Below are 26,666 nucleotides of genomic sequence, written 5' to 3'. Positions count from 1 at the left end.
CCTCTGCAGATGCTTGTGAGGGGAGAGGGCTGGAAAAGACAAAAGAGGCAGACTGGTTTCCCCCAGAGTGTAACCCCCAACAGACATGCAACGAGCAGTGTGCACCCAAGGGACCTTTGGGGTTTTCTAGAAAGTAGCAATGACACCTCTCACACATTATTTATTACCTGTACATATACACATCCCAATTTTCCTCCAAGGAGCCCCACCCCCCTTTATGCTACCTGTGAGGTAGGTTAGGCTAACAGACAGCAACTGGCCCAAAGTCACCAGAGAGCTTCATGTCTGAGGGGGTACCTCCAGGTGGAGGTGTGGTGGAGTCTCCTTCTTTGGAGGTCTTTAAGCAGAGGCTTGACAACCATATGTCAGGAGTGCTCTGATGGTGTTTCTTGCTTGGCAGGGGGTTGGACTCAATGGCCCTTGTGGTCTCTTCCAACTCTATGATTCTATGATTCTAGGTCTTGGAGTCCAACACTCTAAACAATGGCTCCCTATTCTATACTAACGTGTTAAATCACTTTGGGAGAGGGCAGATAGGGCAGTGTGTGTGTGTGTTCAGAGTCACAATTCCACACAACTGGAAATGCCTGAAGTTGGCTGGGATCCAAAAAACTACAACTCCCCATATTGGAACTCCGCCCCCCCCCCACCGCCGGCCCAGCAGGATAACTGAATTGGTGGGGAAGGCAGGAGTCGAATGAGACTGAAAACAGTCTTAAATATAATATTTATGGGCCACCTTGGTTAGGAAGCGCTCAAGGCAGCTTTCAAAACCACAGAACAAAACCCAACAAAATAATAAATATATGGCTTTTATGTTCGCCTCCAAAAGATCAGAAAGAGAATGTTTTTTAAAACTTGAGTAAGCCAAGCATATTTATATGTGCAAAAAAGTGCAAAGGCAAAACTTCTAGAACACGCACATGTCAGATATGAAGAAGAAGAAGCGTCTGTGTTTAATTGCAATATCCCCCTTTTAAAACATTGCTATTGATTTGTGGGGGGCCAGGTTCCCCCATAATTCCTGGATTTAGTAAAAGTAAGAATTAATCAAGGTGATTAAACTTTGCCAAACACAGAAACCCCTGGATTTAGTTATGCAGAGCTAGCTGGATGGGCTATTAGCAGGAGACAAAAGCCAGTAATGACCCATCAAGGAAACCCATCAAGGAGGGTAAGGTTGCAGGCAAAGGAGAGTGGGGGCCCTTCTTGCTAGGTGCTTGTGGGCAGAGGCAAAAGCCAGGTTTAGGGTTTCCACTTTGAATGATGGAGTGGGTTGGCAGCAAGAAGAAGGAGGGGCTGGGAATGACAGGCTGGAACTAAGAGGCACAGAGGACAGACTTTTTTGCTGTCCTTTGACTCCAATGCTGCCCTTAAGGGGGAGGCCAGACCCTCACAGGATGTGAATGCTCTTTAATCCCTCCATGTAGGGACAGGTTGAATACATGTGTAATAAATCCATATATCATAAAGACTTCACAGTCTCTGCCATAGCTAATTTCTGAAAGAAACATGAGCAAGCGTCTGGAACCCTGGGAATCTCACACTGCTGGGAAATGGGGTGGGGTGGGTGGCAATCACTTGTAGCCGAGTAAGATTGTCTTCCATGAACATGGTTTTAACAGTGAGTCCGTAAGTGACTGTGGCGGCCAGTTCTGGATCCACATGTAACAATATACTGAAGAGTGAAGAGCTTTCACATTAAACTGCATTTCACTTAGGCACACCAGCAGTCTTCACAGCTGATGGTATGAATAGACCTGCAGTTTTGTATTTTGGAGTCTGTACCTAAGGGCGAAACCTTTTAGCTGACCTACTTTGCAAGGGTACTTTAAGGACAGGTGATATGCAAAGGGATTTTTAAGTACTGTATACACACACACACACACAAAAATATAAATTACCAAAGAAGAGACTGAAACAAAAATAGCACTCCCATATCAGATTTCTGACCCAGGTCACCAGAGGCAAAGTCCACATCACTTTCCCCTGAGTGGGAAAACCACATCATCTGTATCTACTTATCTACACACATCACAGACAGCTCAAGGGCTTCCTGCCTGTTCTTATCAGGCACACTCCACCCTTCTCACTGAGACAATTTGTATGCACAGATTATTAACAGCACATCAGAAGCATTCTAACCCTTCTAAGAATTTCCTCAATTAAACGAGATTTTCTTCAACCAAGCAATTTGGTCTCCCCACCCTCTCATGCAGCAATCACAGACGTCTTGGGTAAGGGCAGAGTCGCTGGGTGGGTAGAGCATCTGCTTTGCATACAGAAGGTCAAAGGTTCAACCCTGGTATCTCCAGGTAGGGCTTGCAAAAGCTCCTGCCTGAAACCTGGGGGAAGGACAGGTGCCAGTCAGAGTAGATGAAGGAAGCAGTGTCCTGTGTTTCTATCTTGGAAGAAGCTGAGAGGTGGGGAGGACAACCCAGGAGTTATGTGTGGGAAGGAACATCAGGGAACCCCACAGAGGGGCTCCCTGGAAATAGAGGAGAGTGTGACCAATTTCTAGAAGACATTTCACAATCCACAGGAGGGCGATAGCTTTTATTTCCAGACGTTTTAAAATGCATTTTAATTCCTGGCATTGTGGGGCTGGTCCCAAAAGATGTGTAAGCTTTAGAGTTCCCCAGAGCTCTTCATCAGGCTAGGACTAGGTGCTAAGCCATGTGGGGGCAGAGAAGGAGAGAGAAGCTGACTTGGCGTCAAAGTCTGAGCGTAGGAAGAGGCAGCAGACTTAATTAGTTATGAGGCTCTTTCTGGGTGCTAGTTTCAGGTTACACATAGGGATGAAGAAATGGTAGGATGGGCGATTCCCCCAGTTTTGAAAAGGGGGGGGGGAATACACCAATCAATTATTACCCAGGTCTACCTGCTGCCTTAAGCAAAGCAGCAGCTTCCCAGGGTCTTGGGTTTCCAAGTTAGAAAAAGGAAACTAAGATGTCTAAAAGGATGAAGCGTTTTCTCTATGAGGGCAGGATGGAGAATTTGGGGGCCTGGGGCTCATGTGGTGTAGTGGTTAGAGCTTTGGACTACGACCTGGCAGACCAGGGTTCCAATCCCCATTCTGGGTGATCTTGGGCCAAGTCACTCGCTTTCGGCCAAAGCTACCTCACAGGGTTGTTTTGAGGATGAAACAGGCAGGATGAGAACTATGTATGTCCCTTTGAACTCCTAGGAGGATTCAAGAAACAGATGAAATGATAAAATAAAATTGCTTGGGTGAGGAGAGTTGCAGAGGCTTAAGCTTTTTAAATAAGCCTCTACTATGTCTCTGTTTCTCCTGTGAACTAAATGGAACCTCTTGTGTTCAGGGATAATAATAATCAGATGCTAGGATTGTGCAAAAGAACAGGGAGGGCAAATTCTTTCCTGCTGCGCTTGGGGGCTTCCTGGGGATATTTTGTTGGCTGCTATTGCTAAATAGAATACTAGACAATATGGCATTGGGGGCTGTGCACATACCTAACATTTAAAGCACATTATTTGCACCAAAGTATCTGTAGTCCGGGACAAGGGTGGCGCTGTGGGTTAAACCACAGAGCCTAGGACTTGCTGATCAGAAGGTCGGCAGTTCGAATCCCTGCAACGGGGTGAGCTCCCGTTGCTCAGTCCCTGCTCCTGCCAACCTAGCAGTTCAAAAGCACATCAAAGTGCAAGTAGATAAGTAGGTACCACTCCGGCAGGAAGGTAAACGGCGTTTCTGTGTGCTGGTCTGGTTCGCCAGAAGCGGCTTAGTCATGCTGGCCACATGACCCGGAAGCTGTACGCCGGCTCCCTCGGCCAGTAAAGTGAGATGAGCGCTGCAACCCCAGAGTTGGTCACTTCTGGACCTAATGGTCAGAGGTCCCTTTACCTTTTTATCTGTAGTCCACCCTCGCAGAGCTACCATTCCCAGTACCCTTAACAAACTACCATTCTAGGAAATCTTTTGTCAGGTGTTTGACATGGAGCATGGCCTGTATGCAGCCTTGGAAGTCAAGAGAGAGCTTTGCCATCCACAGCTGCGATCCTTCAAGGGGGGAATGCCAAGAATAGCACCCAGCCATCTTAAGTGCAAAGAACACATGGGCACTCCATGGCTAGGCACAGCAGTCCCCCAAGAAGAAGAAAAATTTCCTTCTGAGTGAATGTTTAACTTTGGCCTCAGGTACTGCAGCGGGAGATATATGCAAAGATTTATCTCTCATTTATTGCTCTCCAGGAAGGCAGGGAAGGAGAAAAGGAAATTGTTCAGGTTTTACAATTCTGGCTTGGACAGGAAAGATTAGAAAGGGAAAGTGGAGAGTGGAATCAGCTTAACCCTTTACCACCTGGTATGGAAAGAGGTGAGCAAATGGGTTGCCCGTCCCAACCACCCAGCAGCCTGCCCTCCGCAACCAACTTTTGACAGCTGACATTAGAGAGACATCTGAAGTACAGTATTACTTAACCACGTTTTATGAGCTTCTTCCCCATAATGAACACCCAAGAACATGTCTGCACAACTTGGGAAATTTGGTCAACTGAATGCAGCCGCTCAGCTGTCGGCCTAAACCTGGCAGAGGGGGAAACAAGCCTTTAAAATAGTCACAATAAAAAATTCCTTCCAGTAGCACCTTAAAGACCAACTAAGTTAGTTCTTGGTATGAGCTTTCGTGTGCATGCACACTTCTTCAGATACACGAAAGCTCATACCAAGAACTAACTTAGTTGGTCTTTAAGGTGCTACTGGAAGGAATTTTTTATTTTGACTATGGCAGACCAACACGGCTACCTATCTACTACTTTAAAATAGTGTTTGCGTTAACACTACCCTTTTGTGGTATAACTAACCACCAGGTTGCTAGTCCACATGACCAAGTGAAATCATGTTAGGATCCAGCCTAAATCCCCACTCTCTAGTGCCACCGCAGAACCTTCCCCATCCCCTTTTCAGGGCTTATGTTGGGGGGCTCAGCTGGCTGGGTCCTGCTCCACTGAGTTGAGTGGGGCTAGCATCCAGTGGGATTCCGGCTGGGGGTAAGCCAAGGGTGTGGCATGGGCAGGACCCAAAAAGAGGACAGGTCAGATCCTAAATCCAGCCAGCTCAGCGTTTTGACTTGTGAACCTGGCATAAATTAAGCCAGCAAAAACACCATTTAAAGATTTGTGCTCCTTCTGCCAGCTAAGCCAGCAGTAGCCCCGTTCCAGAACAGAGTTTGGATTTGGCATCCTTTACCCTGAGTTAATTTTCCACCAGCTTCTTCTGTAGAGCATTTTCCCTGCTAAAGGGAAAATCTGAACCAAAGACTTGTCTTATTCATAGCATCCAGATGCTCTAGACTCATTCATGCAGATGCCAAGATGTTTGAACTTGTGTACACTGCGCAAGTTCAAACAAAAGTTGGCCCTGATGATTCTCCCCAATAAAAACTTCCTTTCTCTTACCAGCCTGGGTCAGCTGAAGCCAAGGCAGAACTACCATTCGATTATTAATTTTATTACACAAAAAGTCACAGAATTCTTAACATTAGATTAACTGTTTTTCAGGCAGGTTTCTTCCGCATTTAAAACCTGTGAGACGGGTAGTAGTTCATTTTCTCTCTCTCAAATGGGCTCATGGGAGAGATTTACCAGTTGAATCCCTGCCCGTTAAACAGCTGTTAAAAGGCACAGAAGACCTGCCTTTAAAAACAAGGAAAAAGCCTGCTTCACAAAAGGATAGCTGGTTAGGTTGTAATAATAATAAAGCTCCAGACAATTAAAAAATAAATAAATCAGGAGGGGACAGTCAATTTTTCCTACCCAGTCCTGCTCCTAGGAGCTTCTGCAGCATTGCTTCCCTTATCCCAACTGGGGATTCCCCATTTCCTTTTTGCCAGTGCTTTTTTTCTGGGGGGGACCCAGGGGTACTCATACCCCTAAACATTTTGCAAATCTTTGTACTTTTGTCCATTTACTGTATTTATTTTCCCCGACTTGAACTATAAAATGGTGATTTTTTTTTCTTGAGTCAAAATGAGAGTACCCCTAAACATGTTTTAAGGGGGGGAAAGAGCTCCTTTTTTTTAAACCAATTTATCTGGGCATATAGACAAACAACACCAGCCTGATCGGCAGATAAAAGCTTGAAAAAGAATATGGCAATGATCCTTCCATAACGTCTCCAATCGAAGCTGCCTTTAAAGGGGGCAACTCTCCGCATCTCTTCCCCCATCGCTGTCTGCGAACTCTGACTTCTATTTGCAAACTTTGCAAACTTCCAGAGCAAGAACTCGATCGAGCCATTCTCCTTTTTGCTGGGGGTGGGAGAAGGGATTTACAGGACTTGCGGCAAGATTTACCTCTACACCCCCCCCGACACCCTTTCCCAAGTTTCCTGGCAATTTCCCCTTACCTGAAAGCACCTCCATTCTTGCAGCAGTGCCTTTGGAGCCTCGGATCACCTCCACTTGTTGCACCTTCGTCGCGGCGCGCTTCTTATAGGACTCGGGTTTCCTCCCCCCACCCCCCCGCGCCGCCTCCGTCGTCCTATCCCGGGATCGCAGGCGACTCGCGGATTCCAGGAGGCTGAGATCACACATGCCTCCGTTCCCGGAACAAGGAATCTAATCTCTCCCTTTTCTCTCCCCCCCCCCCCACCTCCACGAAACTTGGCACTTGTCCGCTCGTCCGCGGGGGTAACTGGGCACGGGCAGATCAAGGGGCAGGCTAGAGGGCACGGCCCGCGGGCCGCATGCCTCTCTCCGCCCCCTTCTCCTGGGGGTACCGATGAATGGCCGTCCACTTGCCCCCAGGCCAAAAGTCAGCTCGTGGGACTTAAAGGGGCCGCGGTTACATTTTTTGATTTTTGGGCTAGGGTGGGAAGATCAGAGAGAGGAAGCTGCAGACCCTATGATTTAATTCAACTCCATCCAAATATTTCTGTCTTCAAGGATTTTCCAGAGCCAATCCAAACATGAAAAGCAGCCAAGTTAAAAATGCGGTGCATTAAATGATTACAAAACAGCAGGTCAGTAAAGGGAGAGAGAAAAAGACAGCAACATAGGAAAAGATGAATTATGAAGAGTTCTGAGGAACTGAAAGCATGGATTCGTTTTATTTAGGAAAGAACCATACAGGGGTGGAATTCAGCCCCCCCCCACCCCAGGGATTTTAAAGTGTGGGCCCAGTTTACATAGTTATTATAATACTGGGGTCTCAGAATTAAGTGGTTTTTTAAAAAAAACCACACACCTTGTTTTAAATTGGCAGAAAACAATTTTGGGACCTATGCAATTTCTTCTTCTGAGCCATCCCATCCCCGAGTATCCAGAGTGCTTCTTCTGACACCGGTCGAAGCTGATCCAATAATAAAAATAGATTTATTTTAAATTTTTATTTTTATTTTTTGGAAAACATAACAGAAAAATAAACTCAAATGTGGCTGAAACCTTTAGCGGTTTCAAGCTGTGCAGCCTGAGCCTATTTACTTAAAAGGGAGACCCACTATGTTCCAGGGAACTGACTTCCAAGTACAGTTGAAATGGACAGCTTTTGATCACTGCATATTTTATCCTTCGGTATCTCCAAAGAGCATCTGGATATGCGACTGTAATTGCTTGATCTATGAATTAGTTAAAATGTAAATGATTAGTTAAATAATTATTCATTATCAAAACTGGTTTGGGAGTATTATGCATTGGAAGGACTACAAAAAGTACTTAGGCCAAACCTCTACACGCTTCACTCACCAGTTCCCGAAAGGTCAGTCCTGCCCAATTAAGAAGAATGCTGTGTAATTTAAGTAAGAAAGCTCAGACACACTGTTACAGCCCGGTTTGGCGGTAGTGGTGGAACCGGATAGCAAACTTTCAACAACAGCCTTGCTGTGTGTGCCAAAGCTGATCAGGACAGAGACTGTACAGCAGGGGATTTTTTATTTGCCAAAAAAAAGGGGGGGGGGATGCAAGAATACCAGGATAAACAACCAAACCAAAAAAGAAAAGAAAAGCAAGTTCAACGTTTTACAGTGGTACCTTGGTTCTCAAATGCCTTGGTTTTCAAACGCTTTGGTTCTCAAACTCCGAAAACCCGGAAGCAAGTGTTCCAGTTTTTGAACATTTTTTGGAAGCCGAACATCCTATGTGGCTGTTGGCTATCGTTTCCGAGGCATCTGCACCAATTAGAAGCTGTACCTTGGTTTTTGAACATTTTGGAAGTCAAATGGACTTCCGGAACAGATTAAGTTTGGCGCTCTTGTTTTTGATGTTTAATTTGTGTTTGTTTTTAGGCATTTTTGATTAATTTGTTTTTGTGACTGTCTGGAACCCAGTTCAGCTACTGATTGATTGATTGTGTGATAGTGGAAATGGATAAAAGCCACCCATCCAAGCAATGACTTATCATCAGTGCAGGTAAGAATTATTATTATTATTTTAATTTTTATCATCTACAATACTGTCTTATTTATTTTATAGTACAGTACATTGATTATTGCTTTCATTTTATGGATCAATGGTCTCGTTAGTAAAATTCATGTTCAATTGCTGTTTTAGGGTTTTTTTAAAAAAAAGTCTGGAACGGATTAATTAGTTTTACATTACTTTCTATGGGAAAGCTTGCGTTGGTTTCAGAACGCTTAGGTTTTGGAACGGACTTCCAGACTAGATTAAGTTTGAGAACCAAGGTACCACTGTATTTGCTAATCAAATGTTACCGCAAAGGATGTTTTCCCCCTTGTGAAGAGAAACCCTGGAAATGGGGAATAGAAGTTGGGCTGAAAAAATTATCCTATCTACCCTCGAGTCAGGACTGTCCCTGGACAATAGGGACACTTGGAGAGTCTGTAATTAAGAAGATGGGCAACTCCTCTTTGACGAAAGGTTAAAACATTTGGGACTTATTAGGTTAGAGGAAAGGTTGAGGTGTAAACAATTAGGCACTGTGGTGAGAAAGTGGATCGTAGCCCACTGACTATGTTCTGTTTCCAATGTCCTGTGTGCCTACTGTAAGAAGAGGGTGCCATTGGCCTGGTCTTAAATGCTCTTAAATGGCTGATCCACACCATTCTAATAAGTTTTTTATATCTATTCCATACCTCATAAATTGATTTTCTTATTGTGTGCTTCAGGAACCCTCTATGAACTTTGACTTTGTCATACCATAAATATGTGTGCCATCCATATTTATTATCATGTCCTTCTAAATCTAGTAAGTCTGTATTCTCCAACAATATCCAATCCCTCAGCCAGCAAAGGCAGGACACCTCATAATATAATTTCAAGTCTGGTAGGGAGAATCCACCTCTTTCTTTTACAACTGTGAGAAGTTTATATTTACCGGTAATTATTGGTTTCCCCCCGCCAGATAAATCTTGATAATGCTTTTTGCCAATCCTTAAAGTGTCCCACCCCACTGATCACTGGGTTTGTTTGAAATAAAAAGAACTTCTTAGGTGGCATATACATCTTTACAGCAGATAGTCTTCCCCAAAATGATCATTTCATCCTTCACCTCATGGCTGATCCACTCTGGCCCTGCACATTAGTTTCCCTGAGGCACCTAGGCTGACCACTGTCGGGGAGAAAATGCCAGGCCAGCAGGATTCCTTGGCGTATCACAGCATGATCATTCTTGCATGGTTTCATCAAAACTGTCAGTTGTTTGAGCGAGAGCTCTGTGTCACCAGGAAGTTTGCACCCATACTGACACTCACAATAAACACTACGATAAAAAAAGTTTATAAACCTAGACACGTACATCAAGGTGGTTAATGATAATGCACACAGTCATAAAATAGTAAAAGATTATAAAATTAAAATCAATACGGAGTTTACTTTTACGGTAAGTCAGGTCAAGGGCGGGGGGGAAAACCCAAAAGCCTAGATGGCTTATCGTAAAATAATACCGGAAGATCTGTTTAGAAAGGAATGTTTTCTTTTATTCCTTTTCCTTTTAAGCCGATTCTCACAGTCACCATTCTGAAAATCTCATGTTGGGGTGTTGGACACATGGACACAGTTACCACACATGTGATGTAAGGAATGAAGTACGATGCCCACCCAGACCCTACGACCCACATCCTTTCAGGGGGCAGGATAAGGAGCAAGAATGGATAGGTGCAGGTTTTTGCAGGAACAAATGAACATAATTTGTTTAAGATGCATATGTGGTGTTGGCAAATGTAAGCTTTTGGGTTACACAGAACACTTCACCACAAAGATTTTTCTTTTCAAATGGAGTGTGCTATAGCTTAAGGAGTTGACTATTCTGTCCTTGTTCAACAGGTGCAGAGTGACTTTAGCCTTGTGCTTGCTAGTCTTTCTTGTTTGTCTCGCTAGAACCCCCCCCCCACCCACCAACGAACCTTGGGATCTATAGTTTCTTAAGGGTGCTGAGAGTTGGAAAGAATCGTGAGGTTCCTCTAGTCCAGCCCCCTGCAATGCAGGAATCTTTTGTCCATTGCGGGGCTCGAACCCACAACCATGAGATTAAGAATCTCATGCTGTGCCAACTGAGCTACGCAGAGCTATTTGGTAGGAGACCCTTCTTCACACAACTTCAGTTTCCAGCAATTCCCTGAACAAACTACAGTTCTCAGGAAATCTGTTACTATTTGAAAATTGACGGGGCAATTTCCCCAGCATAATGTTATAGATCAGGGCAGGGAGAGCAACCTTTTCCACTCTGAGGGCCTCAATCCCCTCTGGGAAAACCTCCTGAGGGCCACATCCACAGCACTGGGTGCAAGTGTTCCCTTTGTATGGGCAGGCCAGTTTCTACACACACACTCCTTTCTGCCCAGGTGAGCAGGAGGCATCATCATCTGAATGCAAGGACACATTCCAGCTAGGCAAAAACACACGGGATTCGAATCCAGGCCACAGAGGAGGATGTGGCCTCGGGAGAGATCTGCGGGACAGACAGAGAAGCTTGAGGGGTTTCTTTTGTCACTTGGGCCTCACCCCATCCATGACACGGATGGATTTGGGGAGTAGAGAAGCCTAGCTGCAGAGCGAGGGCAACTGAGCCTTGTCTTCGGCTCTGGGAGGCCAAGAATAATGCTGGGTTGCAACATTATGTGGTCAAGTTGCGAACGATAATCCATCTTGTTGGGCTACCCAAGGAATTTTGCTGGTTACTTTCCTTAAGGAAGCAGGCTGGCTGGCTGGGGTTTCCCCTGTCGTTTTCCCAAGAAAATGACAATGTTTTCTGAACTCAAGGAGACAAGGGGGTTGCAGTGGGAAAGGTGCAGAAACAAGATCCTCATGTTCCCTCCCACAGTCCCTTTGCACAGAATGTGCATTTACAGTGGTACCTCAGGTTAAGTGCTTAATTCATTCCGGAGGTCCGTACTTAACCTGAAACTGTTCTTAACCTGAAGCACCACTTTAGCTAATGGGGCCTCCTGCTGCTGCCATGCCGCCGGAGCACAATTTCTGTTTTCATCCTGAAGCAAAGTACTTAACCCGAGGTACTATTTCTGGGTTAGCGGAGTCTGTAAGCTGAAGCGGATGTAACCTGAAGCGTATGTAACCTGAGGTACCACTGTATTCTCGTTGACTGCACTTTTAAAAACCATCTCCCTCTTCTTCCCAAGAGCTTGAGGGTAGCGTACCTTTTCACAACCACCGCCTTGTTGGTAGTGGCACCCCTCCTGTCCCCAGGGAGGATTTCGGCAGCTTTTTACAAAGCAAATCCTATACATGACTGCACAGAAGTAAGCCCCATAGGATCACAGCTCAATTCTTCCAAGGTTTTTACAGCTTTTTGGGGTTTTTTTTAAAATTCCTGGATTGTGTTGTTGTTTTTTTACAAATAACTTCGTGAGCTGCCCAGGTTGGTGGGCGGTACAAAAGTGCAATCCAACAATCGGATTTAGAACTTTTTAGGGCATCTAAGCCAGTCATAGTTTTTACTAGCTGTTCCTTATTTTTTTATATATGTATTCAGTATGATTTATCTGTTGTTTCTTGCTGTTTCACTGGTTTTCATTGTTTGATTTATATTGGTTTTTATCCTAAGAGGATAACAAGAGGTTAAGGTGCCCTGAGAGTGCCTGTGTGCTGAAGGTTTGCAGGACACACCCTTAATATTAAGTAAATCATAGAATCATAATATTGTAGAGTTGGAAGAGACCCAAAGGTCATGTAGTCCAGCCCCGACAATGCAGGAATCTCAACTAGATCATACATGACAGATGTTCAAAAACCTCCAAGGAAGGAGCATCCACAACCTCTCAAATGAGTCTGTTCGACTCTCGAACAGCTCTTACTGTAAGAAAGTTCTTCTTTTCTTGTAACTTGAAGCCATTGGTTTGAGTCCTACCCTTCGGAGCAGGTCCTCCACTCCTGAGTCTGCCCTCAGGCAGCCCCCACTGACCCACCTATTTTGTGTGTGTGTGGGTTTTTTTTAAAAAAAAAAACTTACAATCAGTTGAAAGGGTGACACAGCCTGTCAGCTTCCGCCTCCTTGGTCTCAGTGTTGCTCTTGCACAACTCAATGTGGAGGAAGAGAGGGAGGAAACTGCAATTAGTTGACTCCGCCTCTCATTGGCTCTCGCTCCACCTACTGTTGGCCTCCCGGCTTTCTGCCCCACAGGCCCAACCACCACTGCCTGCCCTATAACCCACCCCACAACCTAGCCTGCTGCCTTCAGATGACCCTGTCCCATTGATTCCAAAGTGAGAGCTGGTTGCCGGTGCAGTTGGCCTTTGTACATCCTTGTCTGTCATCTTAGGCAGCAAAGAGTGGCTTGGGCCAAGCTTGCCTGCAGGGCTCTTATAGAAATCTATACAGTGCTTTTTCTGGGGGTACGCATACCCCTAAACATTTTGTGAATCTAAGTCTGGCCTCCTTGTGAGGCAGTATTTCAATATGAGTAGGAAAATGAGAGTACCCCTAAACATTTTTTTTAAGAAAAAGCTCTCTCTCTCTCTATTATCCAATTGCTCAAAGGGGCACAGAATATTTTAAAAATGAAACCTCCGCAAATAAAATAAAAACAGCTGCCATGAAATCCAAACCCAGGGAACTCTGGGAACTGTAGCCATGTGGAGGGGGGGGAAGGGGGCCTGTTCACAACTCTAAGCACCCTGGACAAACGATGGATTTCTTTGAGCGAAGCCACGAGGGTCTAAAGTGGCATGGCGCCGCTTTAAATGCACAGTGTAGACATGGGGGGGGGGGACTTAGTGAAAGAATGCAGGTCCTATTGAAAGAGGGGGCCTCTTTAAGAGCATTAAATCCTCCTCAGCCTAAAATTATCTAAGTGTACCACTGGGCCCCGAAGCACGTGGGCCTCCCCCCCTTGGCCTTGCAAAGACCGGGCTGAGGTAATGGCGACCCCAAAAAATGCCTCTGACTCACCGCAAGGATCTGAGCGCCGTGTGGGAACATGGCTGAGCTTCTCAAGTCCAATCCCCAGAAAGCAGCTTTCGGAGATTAACTGGTTCTGTCTCATAGGCTTTGAAAAGCGTGGGGGGGGGTGGCATGGGAAAAGAAAATAGACAGCGGAGGAAAACACATGCTAATTGTAAAAAAATTGAAAAAAAATATTGTAAAAACAGCTGCTTTTTTTGACAGTTGCTTGCCACTTTCTGCCCTCCCTGCCCTCCCCACTGAGGAGGAAGATCTCCTGAGCATGTGCAGAGTGTTAGATTCCTCTCACGGCTGAATGACTGCTGCCAGCCCACCCTTCTGTCATAGGTTTTGGGTCGCCACACGATTTCCGGCACAGGCTCTGTAGTTCTAATAGGCATGCACCAGGCAGGCATGCAACAGGTACAGCTCCCCTTGAAGATGCAATATCTGTTCTGCATTTAGCAATCTAACTGCCTGTGTGATCTGTATGCACATTTATTCAGAAATAAGTGACAATGAATTCAGGGGGCGTACCACTGAAAAAATGTGCCCAGGAGTGGAAGCTAGCAGTGCAATCCTAAGCGTGCCTACTCAGAAGTAAGTCTCATTAAATTCAGTAGGACTTACTCCAAAGTAAATGTGCAGCTCTACACGCTCAACCTCATTTAGTTTAACAAGATGTACTTCTAAGTAACACACAGGACTGAATTTCAGCCTGTCTGAAACCTTTTTCTGCACTCCACCTTTTCTCTCTTTCCGTATCCCCTGTTCATTTTGCTTCACATCTAGCTTGAAAAAGAATAATTCTGGAGAAGGTGGTTGTGTGCACATTGTGTATGCTGCTTCCCAAGTGCTAAATGGATGTAGAATAAATTGGAGTCTGTACACAGCCCTTGAAAGCTTGTCTTGTTGCATTTTAGCTGGTCCTAGTAAAAGGTGTTACCTTCCTGCGGTCCCACCTGATGTTTAAAACTTGCAGCTCTGATATAAATGATCAACCGAGCATCCCTTCTGAGCTCAAAGGAGAAGTGTGCACAATTAATCGCTTGCTCTGTTTTTGCCTATTCTTAATCTGTCTTTCCACCTGCAGGCTGCTCCATCATCTGCCTCTCTGCATTTATCAAAAAGGATGAAATCCTCTATTTCAGACTGTCAATTTCTTCGTCTTCTCCAGCTCTCCTAGTCACCAGAGGGCGCTCCCTGTGCTGCAAATCTCTGTGAAAAAAGAAAAACAACCCAAAGAACTTATATTATTTTCTTCCGATGGTGAGCCGCCTTTTTTCCGTTTTCTTTTTTCTCCCCCCCCCCCCCCCGACAAACGGAGGACAGGAAAAAGAAGACAAAGAGGAGGAAGTAGAGATTAACGGTGGACTAAGCCAAAAGGGAGAATTGTGAGTAGATGAGGGCTCAGATTAAAACCAAAAACCAAAAAAACCGAAAGAGGAGAGAAACAGCAAAATATTGACGCAAACTGACAGAGGAGGAAGACTGACTGATGGAGAGGCAGGCTATGGCTGGATATCCGGATGGCAGAGTGATGCACAGGGAATATTTCTAGTTCTGTGCTCGGATAGTCAGCAAAAGGAGGCAGAGAGGGGCAGAGGAACAGGGAAAGAAAGGAAGGAAAAAAGAAAGAGAAAGGAAGAAAGAAATGGGATAAGGAGAGCAGAAGAACATAAGCAAAACAAAGCAATCCCAGCCGTAACGCTCTCTGTTTCTCCTCTGCATCTGCCTCCACACTCTGCTCAACTCTCCAAAGTTGCTCCCCGGTGATGTCTGGACGGGCGGTTCGAGCTGAGACACGCAGTCGGGCAAAAGATGACATCAAGAAAGTGATGGCAGCTATTGAGCATGTCCGCAGATGGTGAGGCCGGTGGGCGTAGGGGCCGGAGGAACTTTTGGAGGGACCTGGCATCTCTGGATGTATCCGTTTTTAGAAGGGTTGTGAGCTGGTTGCCGCGGTGCAGGTGGCGAGGGGTCGATTTGGGCTTTGGGGTGCATGTGGCACAACACCTGTCTGGTTCGGAAGGCTTGGCAGCTGTGTTTTGGGCTGCAGCTCAGTGCTAGAGCAGAAGGCCCCAGTTTCAAACCTTGGTGTTCCTACCTGAGGCTGGGAATGTCCCTTGTCTGAAACCTGTGTGAGCTGCTGCCAGTCTGTGTAGGCCATATTGGACTAGTTGCACCAATGATCTGACCTGCTGTAACTGCCTGTGCATTCCAAACCAAAGTTTCACACTGGGAAGCACACGATCCGTTTCATGCAGTTTTGCGAATGTTTGCCAAATGCATTTTGGAATGGGGATTGTCGAGTTTTGCATTTTTTTTAGGCAGTTCCCTCACTGTGAGAAGCCAAGTTACAGGGAACCAGGCAGAGGGCCTTCTCGGTAGTGGCGCTTCCTGATTCACAGTTCTGCCCATTAGCTGATACATTACGCCAGCTCAGGATTGCGTGACGGGGCCTTCTCGGTGGTGGCTCCGAGGGCTGTATAATATTCTTCCCAAGGAAGGCTGCATCCACCTTGCTGCTTGTCTTTTGATGAGCAACTAAAATGTCTTTCTTTATGAAAACATTTGGCCCACTTTAGCTGCTGGTGGTGGTCCAGTTTCCATCTGACTCATTTTTTTCTTTTATGGCTGTTTTTAAATTTTTGTTGTTTCTTTTATATATTTGCCATTATGAGCCACTGAAGGTTCTTTAGTGGAATGGCAGGATATTAAATGTTTCCTTATATAAATGCATGTGTAATATAATATTTAGGCCCCCCTTCCCGTCAATTGGTTCTCTGTAAATGACTGCACACCAGGAGGTTGTAATGAGTGGGTGCTGCTGGGAATTTCCCTGAGGTAAAATAGGTTGTGGGGTTCACATGGGAAGCTGCAACTTGCATAATTAACAATATTAATTAATTAATAACACTCACACCATTTGCTGTTCTCTGCTTCCTAGGGAAAAGCGGTGGGTGACGGTTGGGGACACATCTCTTCGGATCTACAAGTGGGTACCTATTGTGGACCCCCGAGATGAGGTAAGGGGAAGAGTTCCATCTCTATGTTTATTTAGCTCAGTTTATATAACACTTAATTTTTTAAAAAGACGTTTACATAGGAAAGTATAAAATTTTCATTAAAAACTGTAATAAAAACAGTAGACATAATAAAAGGGGTCTAAAGATAGATAAAATCAACAGTACATAATGAAATTACATGTCTTTTTTAAAAAAAAATGTATTTCAACTTTTTTATACTTTTCACTGATTTTACAATCATTTTGACATTTCCACACTTGACTCCCCCCCCCTTTCTGCGGTTCCTTAAATTTATTTTTAATATCTTCTGCATATCCTAATTAACTAAATTTGCTCATTTGTTCATCTTCTTTAAATATATGCTCTTACGAAACTGCAGGCTATTACAGTAATCCTGCCAATGTTCCTATCTGTTTACAACTTATCTGTAAGTACTGAATAAATCATTTCCATTCTTTTATTAAGAAGTTTGTTATCTTGATTTCTTATTCTTCCGGTTTCGCCATTTCTGCATATTCCATAAGTTTTTGTATCATTCTTCCTTTGCTGGGACTTCTTTCTATTTTTGGGAATGAAATCACATGTCTAGTGGGTAGGCTTTCCTAAGCAAAGAAGTGTTTAGCTGGTGTTGAAAACAGTACAGCGAAGGCGCTGTTGGGATCCGTTAATCGGGCCCAGGCTGCCTTGGTCACTGAAAAGCCAATAAATGCCATAGACAGAGGAGATTCCCATAAACATTCCTTTACAGTGGTGCCTTGCAAGAGGAAATTAATCCGTTCCGTGAGTCTCTTCGGCTTGCGGTTTTTTCGTCTTGCGAAGCACGGCTATTAGCGGCTTAGCGGCTATTAATGGCTTAGCGGCTATTAACGGCTTAGCGGCTTTAAGAAAAAGGAAACAAACTCGCAAGACGTTTCGTCTTGCAAAGCAAGCCCATAGGGAAATTCGTCTTGCGGAACGACTCAAAAAACGGAAAACTCTTTCGTCTTGCGCGTTTTTCGTCTTGCGAGGCATTCGTCTTGCGGGGCACCACTGTATTCAGCTGAGTAAAACAGAGCAGGCAAGGCACACTCAGCAGTGTGATGGTGAAGCCGCCCCAAATAGACTTTGTTCACACTTTATATAGTCATCCCCCCTCCCTTTCCCCCTTTCGAGGTTCCTTGCGCTGATCGAAGCAGGACACCCTGCCTGGAGACCTTGAAGGGGAGAGTTGCCTGGCAGAGGAAGGTTTTCCTGAAAATCGCCTAGCAACCTTATCTGGTCTTCACATATTTGTGGCTCACCCTCCTAAATTCTAAAGCAGGCATAGGCAAACTTGGCCCTCCTGATGTTTTTGGGACTACAACTCCCATGATCCCTAGCTAACAGGACCAGTGGTCAGGGATGATGGGAATTGTAGTCCCAAAACATCTGGAGGGCCTATGCCTGTTCTAAAGCAGGCAGTTTTTTTACAGAAGCAAAATGGCATCAGTTAGGCTAACCAAAAAAACAGGACAAGAACAGGCCTCTGTGGCTTTTCCTGAGACGCCACAGCGCCTGACTAATATCAATAGGCAGGGACTTCCAGAGAAGAGGCCCTGCCATGCTAAAACGTCGATTTCTCTCAAGCTCCGTTTCCTATCCTCTTCAAGGCTTCCCTTTCCTTCCTCGACAGGAGAAAAGGCGGCTGGCAGGCAACAGCGAGCAGCAGAGGACCAAAGAGCGAAGAGCCCGCATGCCCAGCCCTCGGAGGAACCCAGCCCTACTCATGCTGGACCTCAATGGTACATTGTGGAAGGGGGGGGGGCAGGAGAGGGGAGGGGAGGGGCAAACACTTGTCAGGCCCTGGAGAAAGGATACTTACAAGGCCACATGGCTGCCCAGGCCACTTCCACCACACTGGTTCTCCAAAGGTTTTCCCCAAAGGTGATCTGAAATTTAACTTTGGGAAGAGATTCTGTTTGATGCTTCTGGAAATTAAGGATATCCAGGGCAATGTTTACTTCAGTGTTGTCTATGTCAGCCGTTTTGTGACTGGTGCTCTCTCAAAAATTCAAAATGTGCCCCCCTGGTCCATAAAGGTTGGTGACCCCTGCTCTTGGCTACTGTTTAGAATGAAGCATTTTGAAAGAGGGGGACGTACCCAGTTTTAGAAGCAAAGGGGGGCTTGCAGCAGAGGTGGAGTCTAGGTTCCTACCCCTAACACCTGTGGCTCGCCTCCCCTTCTTCTGTGGTCTCTTTCCAGAGGCGCCACTCTGCCAGCCCGAGCGGTGGCATCTGAATAGGGCTCTGCAAAGTTAAAGGAAAATATTTCATATCTTCTCCTTAATTTGGGAAGACGCTTCCCTTTATTGCTTAGTGGGCCTCTCCTTACATCTCGTGTGTGACAAATTACTGATGTTCTGTAGGTGGAAGGACTTCCTTCCTGTCATGCTTTTTATCATGTGTTCATTTTTTTATAAAAAAAGTATTACTTTTATTCATTAAATTTGTATACCTCCCTTCATCAGATCATCTCAGGGTGATTCACAGCATAAAAACGCAGAATAAAACCACAAAGCACATAACAAGAACAAACCAATAACTCCTCCTCCCACATTTAAAAGGACAGAGATTGTTAACCAGCCAAAGGTTGAAGAAGAAAGTTTTCCTCTGGTGCATAAAGATGTACAGTGGTACCTCGGGTTACAAACATCTCGGGTTACAAACACTTCGGGTTACAGACTCTGCTAACTCAGAAATAGTACCTCGGGTTAAGAACTTTACCTCAGGATGAGAACAGAAATCGTGCGGCGGCAGTGGGAGGCCCCATTAGCTAAAGTGGTATCTCAGGTTAAGAACGGACCTCCAGAACGAATTCAGTTTGTAACCCGAGGTACCACTGTATAATGAAGGCACCAGCCGAACCTCCCTGAATCGAGCTGATGATGGTATTGGGGTGGCTATTCACAATTCCTCTTTCGATATTCTTTGCACCTGCAAAAGTTTTGGGGTGGTCATACTGCTTTGTTTGCTATCGGTGTAGGTCCCACAACTTCCTGCTGAAATCCTTTCCCTTTTTCTGCCACAAATGTTCCAGGTTTTGTCCCGCTTTTGTTGGGCTGAAGTGCAGGAGTGCCTCTCTAGAAAGCAATAGTGTGAGAACATTGGGGAATCAAAGCAGAACCAATTACAAAGTGGAATGATGGGTGGGCAGTGGTAATCATACACTGTTTATCATCCCCCCCCTCATCATTTTTAATTTGTATACCGTCTTTCTATCTTACAATACTCCAGGCGGTTTACAAGCTGAAGAAACAAAAAATGTACATCTTATAACAATCTAACGCAATACAAAAACGTAGTAATAAAACAAAATTTTAAAACAAGCAACCTACATCAAAAAAGTAACATTCAACAATCATTAGAATAGTATAAAGTAATAATATCAACATATAAAAGTTAAACAGAAATCCACTCAACAGTTACAATAAGTAATTTCTAAACTATAATCAATAAAACAACGGCAAGCCACAGTACATAAAATACCGGTAATACAATACAAATTGAGAAGCAGAGACTAGAGGGTGGGGCAAGGCAGGTGGACAGAGGCCTTGCCTGATGGAATCTCTCCCCTCACAGGTCTTCCTCCAGGCACAGCTTCCTTATGAGGAGTCCCAGGGCCAGGGCAGGGAGGCAAGGCAGGTGGAAGGAGGCCTCGCCTGGTGAAGTCTCTCCCCTCACTCTCCTCTCCCCTGTTACTAGTGACATGTTGCAGAAGACACCCCTAAAAACCACCAACCAGTCTGGAGTGGCCCTATGTGATTGGAGGGAGGAGCAGTTCTGTTACTTAAGCACATGGAAATGCTGACATTACGCCTAGAATCAGTGCTATTTTTCTAGGAAAAGAGGTGCCGGAACTCACCATGAGCACCTCCCTCTTTCTCTTATAATGGCAATGGTGCCCACCTGAAAGGTGCCGGAACTGAGTTCCGGTAAGTTCCAGCTGGGGAAAAAAGCCCTGCCTAAAAATGGCACCAGGCACCCTGTGTATTCATCCAAGAAGGGTGGATGGGGAAATCAAAGAGGCGTTTAGATCCTCACCGCCAAACCCCAAGCTGCCCAACAACAGCAGCCACAGGCAATTCCTAATGCTCCGCTTTCCGCTTTCCGCAGACGAGAACAGCAATCAGAGTTCCATTTCGGAGACCTCCTTGCTGAAAGGCGGGGACACCAGCCCCAGCTCCACCCTGGACCGCAGCCAGACTGTAACTCCCACCCCACTAGGGGAGCTCAAGGCGGAGGACTCTCAGCCTCCTTTGCTGGGGCAGGAAGGAGGTAGGTGATGTTGTTGGTTATTTGCAGTTTAGTAGCGCTACAGAGAGCTTGCTGGGGAGACCATGCATACAAGGAACTCAAAAATAAGTTTAACAAAGGTTTTAATAACAAAAACAAAAACTCCTTTTACACTAAATATAATAACAACAACAGACACAACCCAACCACCAACCCATCCCCCAGGGTAATGAGAAAGCTAGGTGCTGCTCCTTATATACTATACCCAATTGCTGACACAGCTTGATTAACACAACTCAGCAGCACCTGCTATGTTTCACAGCTGTAAGACTGGGTCTCGTTATTTGCCCTGGCCCTTAAAGACATACACAACTTGTGAAGCAATAATGAACCTTCACATTTTAAAGTGACCATTCAACAGATGTAACTGTCACCCTGAAGGACCAGGTGTGTAGCCTGGGAGTCATTTTGGACTCACAGCTGTCCATGGAGGCACAGGTTAGTTCTGTGTCCAGGGCAGCTGTTTACCAGCTCCATCTGGTACGCAGGCTGAGACCCTACCTACCCACAGACTGTCTTGCCAGAGTGGTACATGCTCTAGTTATCTCCCGCTTGGACTACTCCAATGCACTCTACGTGGGGCTACCTTTGAAGGTGACCCAGAAACTACAACTAATCCAGAATGCGGCAACTAGAATGGTGACTGGGAGTGGCCACCAAGCCACATAACACCGGTCTTGAAAGACCTACATTGGCTCCTAGTACGTTTCCGAGCACAATTCAAAGTGTTGGTGCTGACCTTTAAAGCCCTAAACGGCCTCGGTCCAGTATACCTGAAGGAGCGTCTCCACCTCCATCGTTCTACCCAGACACTGAGGTCCAGCACCGAGGGCCTTCTGGCGGTTCCCTCACTGCGAGAAGCCAAGTTACAGGGAACCAGGCAGAGGGCCTTCTCAGTAGTGGCACCCGCCCTGTGGAATGCCCTCCCAACAGAGAAGAACAACTACCAGACTTTTAGAAGTCATCTGAAGGCAGCCCTGTTTAGGGAAGCTTTTAATGTTTAACAGACCACTGTATTTTCTTTTCTTTTCTTTTTTAGACCACTGAATTTTAATACTTTTTTGGAAGCCGCCCAGAGTGGCTGGGGAAACCCAGCCAGATGGGTGGGGTATAAATAATAAATTCCATTCTATTCTAGGACGGTGAGGTTTTAAATCCTTTTGTTTTACACTCCGTACTTATTTAATCTCTCCATTTCTCTCCTGGGTGGCAGAGTCCGGAGTGTTGCTTCTGGAGGGGACAGATGAACCTCCCATGCTTACCAAAGAAGAGCCGGATTCCAAGACGTCAGAGACCCAGGTGAGGGTGCTGATCCTTGGAAGGGATGGAGCTCATTGGTAGAGGCCCTGCTTTGCATGCCAAAGCTCCCAGGTTTGATGGCGACATTTCCAAGTAGACCATATTCGGCTAGATAGACCCAGTGACCTGACTCAGTCAGCTTCTGGCATCTCCTTGAAAATGGCAACGGACCTTGTTGCAGCATGTTCCGTCTAGGGCTGAGTGGGACCAGCCGACCAGCTCCACAAAGTTTCTCCTTTGTGGCTGAAGCCGTACAATAGACCTGTTTTAGTGTGGTGGCCTTTTGGGGTGAGGCTTGGGGGTTGGTCAAGGCAGAATGTTTCTTGGAGAGGGGTTGTTACTTGGTAACACCCTATTTATTTTATTTTATTTATTAAATTTATATACCGCTGTTATAAGAAAAACTGCTCCCTTTCCCTTATGGGGTATTCCAGAGCCCCTATAGAGTCCTTAAGTGGATTCCCCATCAGTAGGAGAAAACAGAGGCCAACCAGAGTATATTGAGAAGCAAAGCCTGATCTTTATTCAAGGAACCTTTGCAACAGGGTCCCCACTCATTACATGCAGGAGGGGGGGAGAACCCTGAACAATGGTTTGCAAGCCCTTATATAGACTTTTGAAATTGCCCGCCCTATAGTCCAAGACATCATGCATCACAGAAGGAGGCGGTCTACCCCAGAAATCCTGTCTGCCAGGATACCTGATAATGGTCACTAATTGCATTACCTGGGCAGCCTGGCCATTCTTTTGTGATGGTTAATGCTTTAGTTCCTGAATCCAGGTCACAGGTCCTGAATAGGTCACCCTATTCATACATAAATACACCCTTAAGACAGGATTTGCAAGCAAAAAGACAATGGCCTCCCTTACTGCAGAGGAATATTTGAGGTCATTGGGAGAGTCAGTTTGGCTCTCCCATACTATTTCAGACACATGGTTCATATATTTAGATAGGTGTGCATGAATATTTATTCTATATTTATGAATATTTATTCTATATTTGAGACCTTAAAATTCTTATAACACCACCCTCCATCGAAAGATCTCAGGGCAGTTCACAGAATAAAATACAAGGTAAAACACAAGTAAATAATGAAACCAAAAACAACAAAACAATTACCGCCCCCGCCCCCCGCTTCCCACAGACACATTTAAAAGGCTGTGGGATATTTAAGCAGAACTCTCAAAAGCTAATCTTGCTCCTCTAACATTTACATTCATGTGCGCTTTACGCCAGGTATGGGGAACTTTTTTTCAGATTGAGGGCCGCATTTGTTCCTGGGAAGTCTTCAGGGGGCCCCATGGGAGTGGTGGGCAGGGCTAGAGGCAGAAGTGGGTGTTCCTCCCTTGCTATAGCATGGACATGATCCTTTCCCTTCTCTTCCCGGCACAGGACGGAGCAGGCCCCGCGAAGCCCGCGAAAGAGGCCTTCGAAGTACCAACGCCTGAGGCAGAACAGCCGCCCGAGGCTCCGCCATTGAAGCGCATGCGCAGTGAGGCACAAGATTCGGAGTCCAGCCAGCCCTCAGATGCTTAACACCTCAGGCCTGCTTTTGGTCTCCCCACCTCTTTTGACAGGGGAGGGGGAGGAGACTTGCTGGGAGATATATATTAACATATTATGCTAAAATATGGTGGCCAGCCCACCTTTATGCCACCTTGCCCACCTGGGCACTGTCACCATTTCACTACGCTTGCTGCTCCCTGGTGCAGCCGCTGGGCAAACAGAAGACTGTTGTTGGTGAATAAACATGGCGGCCATCCTTGGATACCCTCAGAAGCCATGTTTGTTTACATTCAACAGCCCCTCCCCCCCCAGTGTGCATCCATGATTCGCAGTATTAAAAGGAAATGTGCTGGTGGGGCGCAAAGCTCAAGTAAAGGCGGGTGGGGAGATTATGGTGACAAGAGGGGAACTGGGAAGGTTTCCTGAAAGGCCTGGTGGACCCAATGCATCATCTAGAGATCTCTGGCACTGTGAGAAAGGAAGGGAGGCATAAGCACACTAGCCCAAAGAAAAAGGAACAAAGGCTTGATTTAGGAAAAATAAATAAATCAGGAAAGCCACAAATTCCCAATTTTTTCTACCCCAGGTTAGAGAGCTTGAGGGCATCTGTGGGTTTAAAAGCCAAGCTGCATGGACCACCAAACCCACGCAAAATCCAAATTTTACAACTGGGAAGAAACATCTGGCAAATACAGCCAAATAAGGATCTTTGCTTACTTTCATATAATTGTATTGTTTTTGTCTTTTTCGAAGGAGAGGATTGTGGAGGTGTTTCTGAGCTCTTCTTCAGAATTGCAAATTGCATCATCTCTCACACAGTTTTCTAGGCACACAGGATACTGTGGAGCCCAGATTAAGGGAAGGATAGGCCATTAATTGCTGCAATAAGTCCTGGAGGCCAAAGCTATGTAGATGTTATGCACTCTGCCTTGAAAGCTCCTTTGCCTAATCCCAGGTATGCAGGGGCTGCATTTGGGGAAAGGAAAAGGAACTCTATATGCTTAGAAAAAACTCCCTGCATTGTTGTTCCTTAATGTTTGTAGAGCTCAATTCCTTAGAACTGAAACAATCTGGGGGCAGAGACCTCATCACTTCTGACTCTCAATAACTCATGGCAAGGGAGATGGAGGAGCTTGGCTTCTATTCCTGCCTCTAGAACAGGGGTCTGCAACCTTTAAGACAAAAAGAGCCACTTGGACCCATTTCCGAAGAAAAAAAAAACTGGAGCCCCCAAACCATTGCGACATTTAAAACAAATATATCTCCGGAGCCGCGATCTGACAGCGGGCGGGAAGGTGACGTCGGGACGGTGCGTGACTAACGCACGCACCGCCCCCATGTGACGTCACAGCCAGTACAGCACCCGTCACAGTGGGGAGTGTCAGGGCGCACAATGCGCCTCTTCCCCTCACTAGTATCTGCCCCGGAGCCGCGGCAAAGGTGTAAAAGAGCCACATGCGGCTCCGGAGCCGCGGGTTGCTGACCCCTGCTCTAGAAGAAGGCAGGTTCATCTCCAGAGGTGAGAAGAGGGAGCTGGATGTGTCTGAGCCCATGCTTCTTGGACTGAATAGAGCCCAGCCTTTGCTAGAAGGGCATTGAGTGTTGTAGGTTGAAAGGTGGGCATTGGAAGCCCCCCCCCCCCCGATCCGGATGCAAAATTGGAAGGAATCAGGAGGCAAAAAAGGTTCCAAACTAGTGGAATAGTAGAGAATCAATCAACATTTTGGGTTTGGTGGTGTATATACACTTTTTCTTTTCGTTATAGAGTTTGCTGTTCAACAGCAAGCTGTGTCTGTACAGGAGCTTCCGCATTTCCATACCTTACCCCAAAAGTTGTTAGCTTTCTCTTTGGTTGCCTGGGCTTTGCTACTCCTTTCTGTTCTTCCTCCTCTCCCCACTCCTACCCCGCTTCCCAACCACTCTGTTAAGATGGAGATATGGTGCCTTAAGAGCACTGTATCTCCTTAATACCATCATATAATAGTTCCTGGATAACTCTGGCACTGCAGCTGATAATCAGGAGGGACGTTTTAACGCCAGAGGATGCTGATTTTGACAGGCTCCCACAAATTGGATGTGTTCAGTCCTTCAGTCCCACTCCTTGCTAGTTTTGCTCTTTGATAAAATGCCCTTCTTGTGACTTCTTCATGTAACAAGAGGACTGAGGGGTGCTGATTGTTTGAACAACGAAACCAAATGCCTCTCCGGGTTTTATGGGGCAGCATTGCTCATGGATATAACTGTGTACATAAATCACACAAATGGATGCTTCAGATCCACCCCCTCTGCTAGCTGGCTTTTCCCCCCTGGGGCAGGATGCCAACCAATCATGGCTGCTGGCATCACCCCCTACTCACCTGGGCTGTGGGCAATCTCCCCAAATTATTGGCTGTTTGTGCTGTTGTCATGCTTTAGCCCTCTGAGCACGGCTCTTTTCTGCAAACCAACAACCTGCTTGCTCCCAGTTTAGCTTTTCAAGTCCAAATCTGCACCTCACGTTCCTGCAAGACGCATCTTTCAAGTGATCTCAGTAATCAGGAACACTGAATTCAAGGTCAGCCCAAATTGACTCTGAGCAGGAGCCGAAAAGAACAGGACTAAAACCCTTATGCCTACCATTAGGCAAGGTGATAATCCCTACACCCCTCAGCTGTCAAATTTCGGGATAGCATTAAAGAACAGTAAAATAAAGTTGTTGGGGTTTTTTGAAAGATAAAAAAGGGACTACAGGAACATATGGAAATGCATACTCTGTTGTTGGTCTCCCCCCTTCTTCCTCTTGTGGTTGGCCAAGGCTCAATTAATTCAGTGCGCTTCAAATGTGACAATTGCACAAATCTTGCATGTAGTCTGCTGCATGTAACAGACCCATGTGCATGTACTTTCTCACATGCAGCCAGCCCCAGTAAGTTACTCCAGTTGTGGGTTTGCCTTGAAAAAGACATTAGGGTCATACTGTGGGGCCATCATGTCTCACGTGGTATTTGCACAATGTCAAGCATGGAAATGATTTCCATGTGGGAGCTTTTAAATGTTCAACATAGGCCCTTAAGGCACTCATTCAGCGAAGCCCTTAGTAGCAGCGGGAGTGTGCTATTGTTTATTTCAGCAATAACGTGTTAATGTTTCTTTTGTTTTCTTACCTATTGTTTTATAAGCAATTTTACATTGTAATTCTCTTGGTCTATAAAGGATTTTCCTCATCCTGA

General features: G+C 45.7%; 2 protein-coding genes and 1 long non-coding RNA gene across 5 annotated transcripts in view; 1 reads left to right on the top strand and 2 right to left on the bottom strand.

Annotated features, from left to right (window-relative positions):
* Nucleotides 1-6,554, bottom strand: part of LOC310691172 (cardiotrophin-2-like) — a gene marked incomplete at its 5' end in the record, with an annotated part of 9,232 nt that extends 2,678 nt beyond the window's left edge. For both annotated transcript variants that reach the window (XM_083470819.1, XM_083470820.1), the window contains one exon: nt 6,368-6,554. In XM_083470819.1, coding sequence (XP_083326945.1) covers nt 6,368-6,554 — 187 coding nt within the window. The remainder of the gene's footprint in view (nt 1-6,367) is intronic.
* Nucleotides 3,449-4,980, bottom strand: LOC310691216. The gene is made up of 3 exons (XR_014518391.1): nt 4,802-4,980; nt 3,866-4,594; nt 3,449-3,509 (listed from the first exon to the last, which is right to left on the bottom strand). It is a non-coding gene; the product is annotated as an uncharacterized lncRNA (long non-coding RNA).
* On the top strand, nt 6,499-26,666 carry BCL7C (BAF chromatin remodeling complex subunit BCL7C). Of its 2 annotated transcripts, XM_083470822.1 has the most exons (10): nt 6,499-6,982; nt 8,243-8,366; nt 14,294-14,580; nt 15,074-15,178; nt 16,262-16,340; nt 17,992-18,100; nt 20,472-20,633; nt 21,865-21,950; nt 23,344-24,620; nt 24,953-26,666. In XM_083470822.1, exons 4-9 carry the CDS (start codon nt 15,087-15,089, stop codon nt 23,485-23,487), a joined length of 672 nt encoding a protein of 223 aa, XP_083326948.1. In that variant the 5' UTR covers nt 6,499-6,982; nt 8,243-8,366; nt 14,294-14,580; nt 15,074-15,086; the 3' UTR covers nt 23,488-24,620; nt 24,953-26,666. The 2 variants fall into 2 exon arrangements, with proteins under 2 accessions (XP_083326948.1, XP_083326947.1); XM_083470821.1 differs by lacking the exons at nt 6,499-6,982; nt 8,243-8,366; nt 14,294-14,580 and adding an exon at nt 14,587-14,705.

Source organism: Podarcis liolepis (genome assembly GCF_965112155.1).
Source record: "Podarcis liolepis genome assembly, chromosome: 13".
NCBI lineage: Eukaryota > Metazoa > Chordata > Lepidosauria > Squamata > Lacertidae > Podarcis > Podarcis liolepis.
The sequence above is the reverse complement of the archived record's forward strand: the minus strand, read 5'-3'. Positions and strand labels throughout refer to the sequence as shown.

Coding starts and splice junctions, on each gene's coding strand:
- BCL7C (XM_083470822.1), top strand. CDS start 15,087: ATGTCTGGACGGGCGGTTCGAGCTGAGACACGCAGTCGGGCAAAAGAT. Junction 15,179..16,261: donor ATTGAGCATGTCCGCAGATG/GTGAGGCCGGTG, acceptor TCTGCTTCCTAG/GGAAAAGCGGTGGGTGACGG. Junction 21,951..23,343: donor CCAAGACGTCAGAGACCCAG/GTGAGGGTGCTG, acceptor TTCCCGGCACAG/GACGGAGCAGGCCCCGCGAA.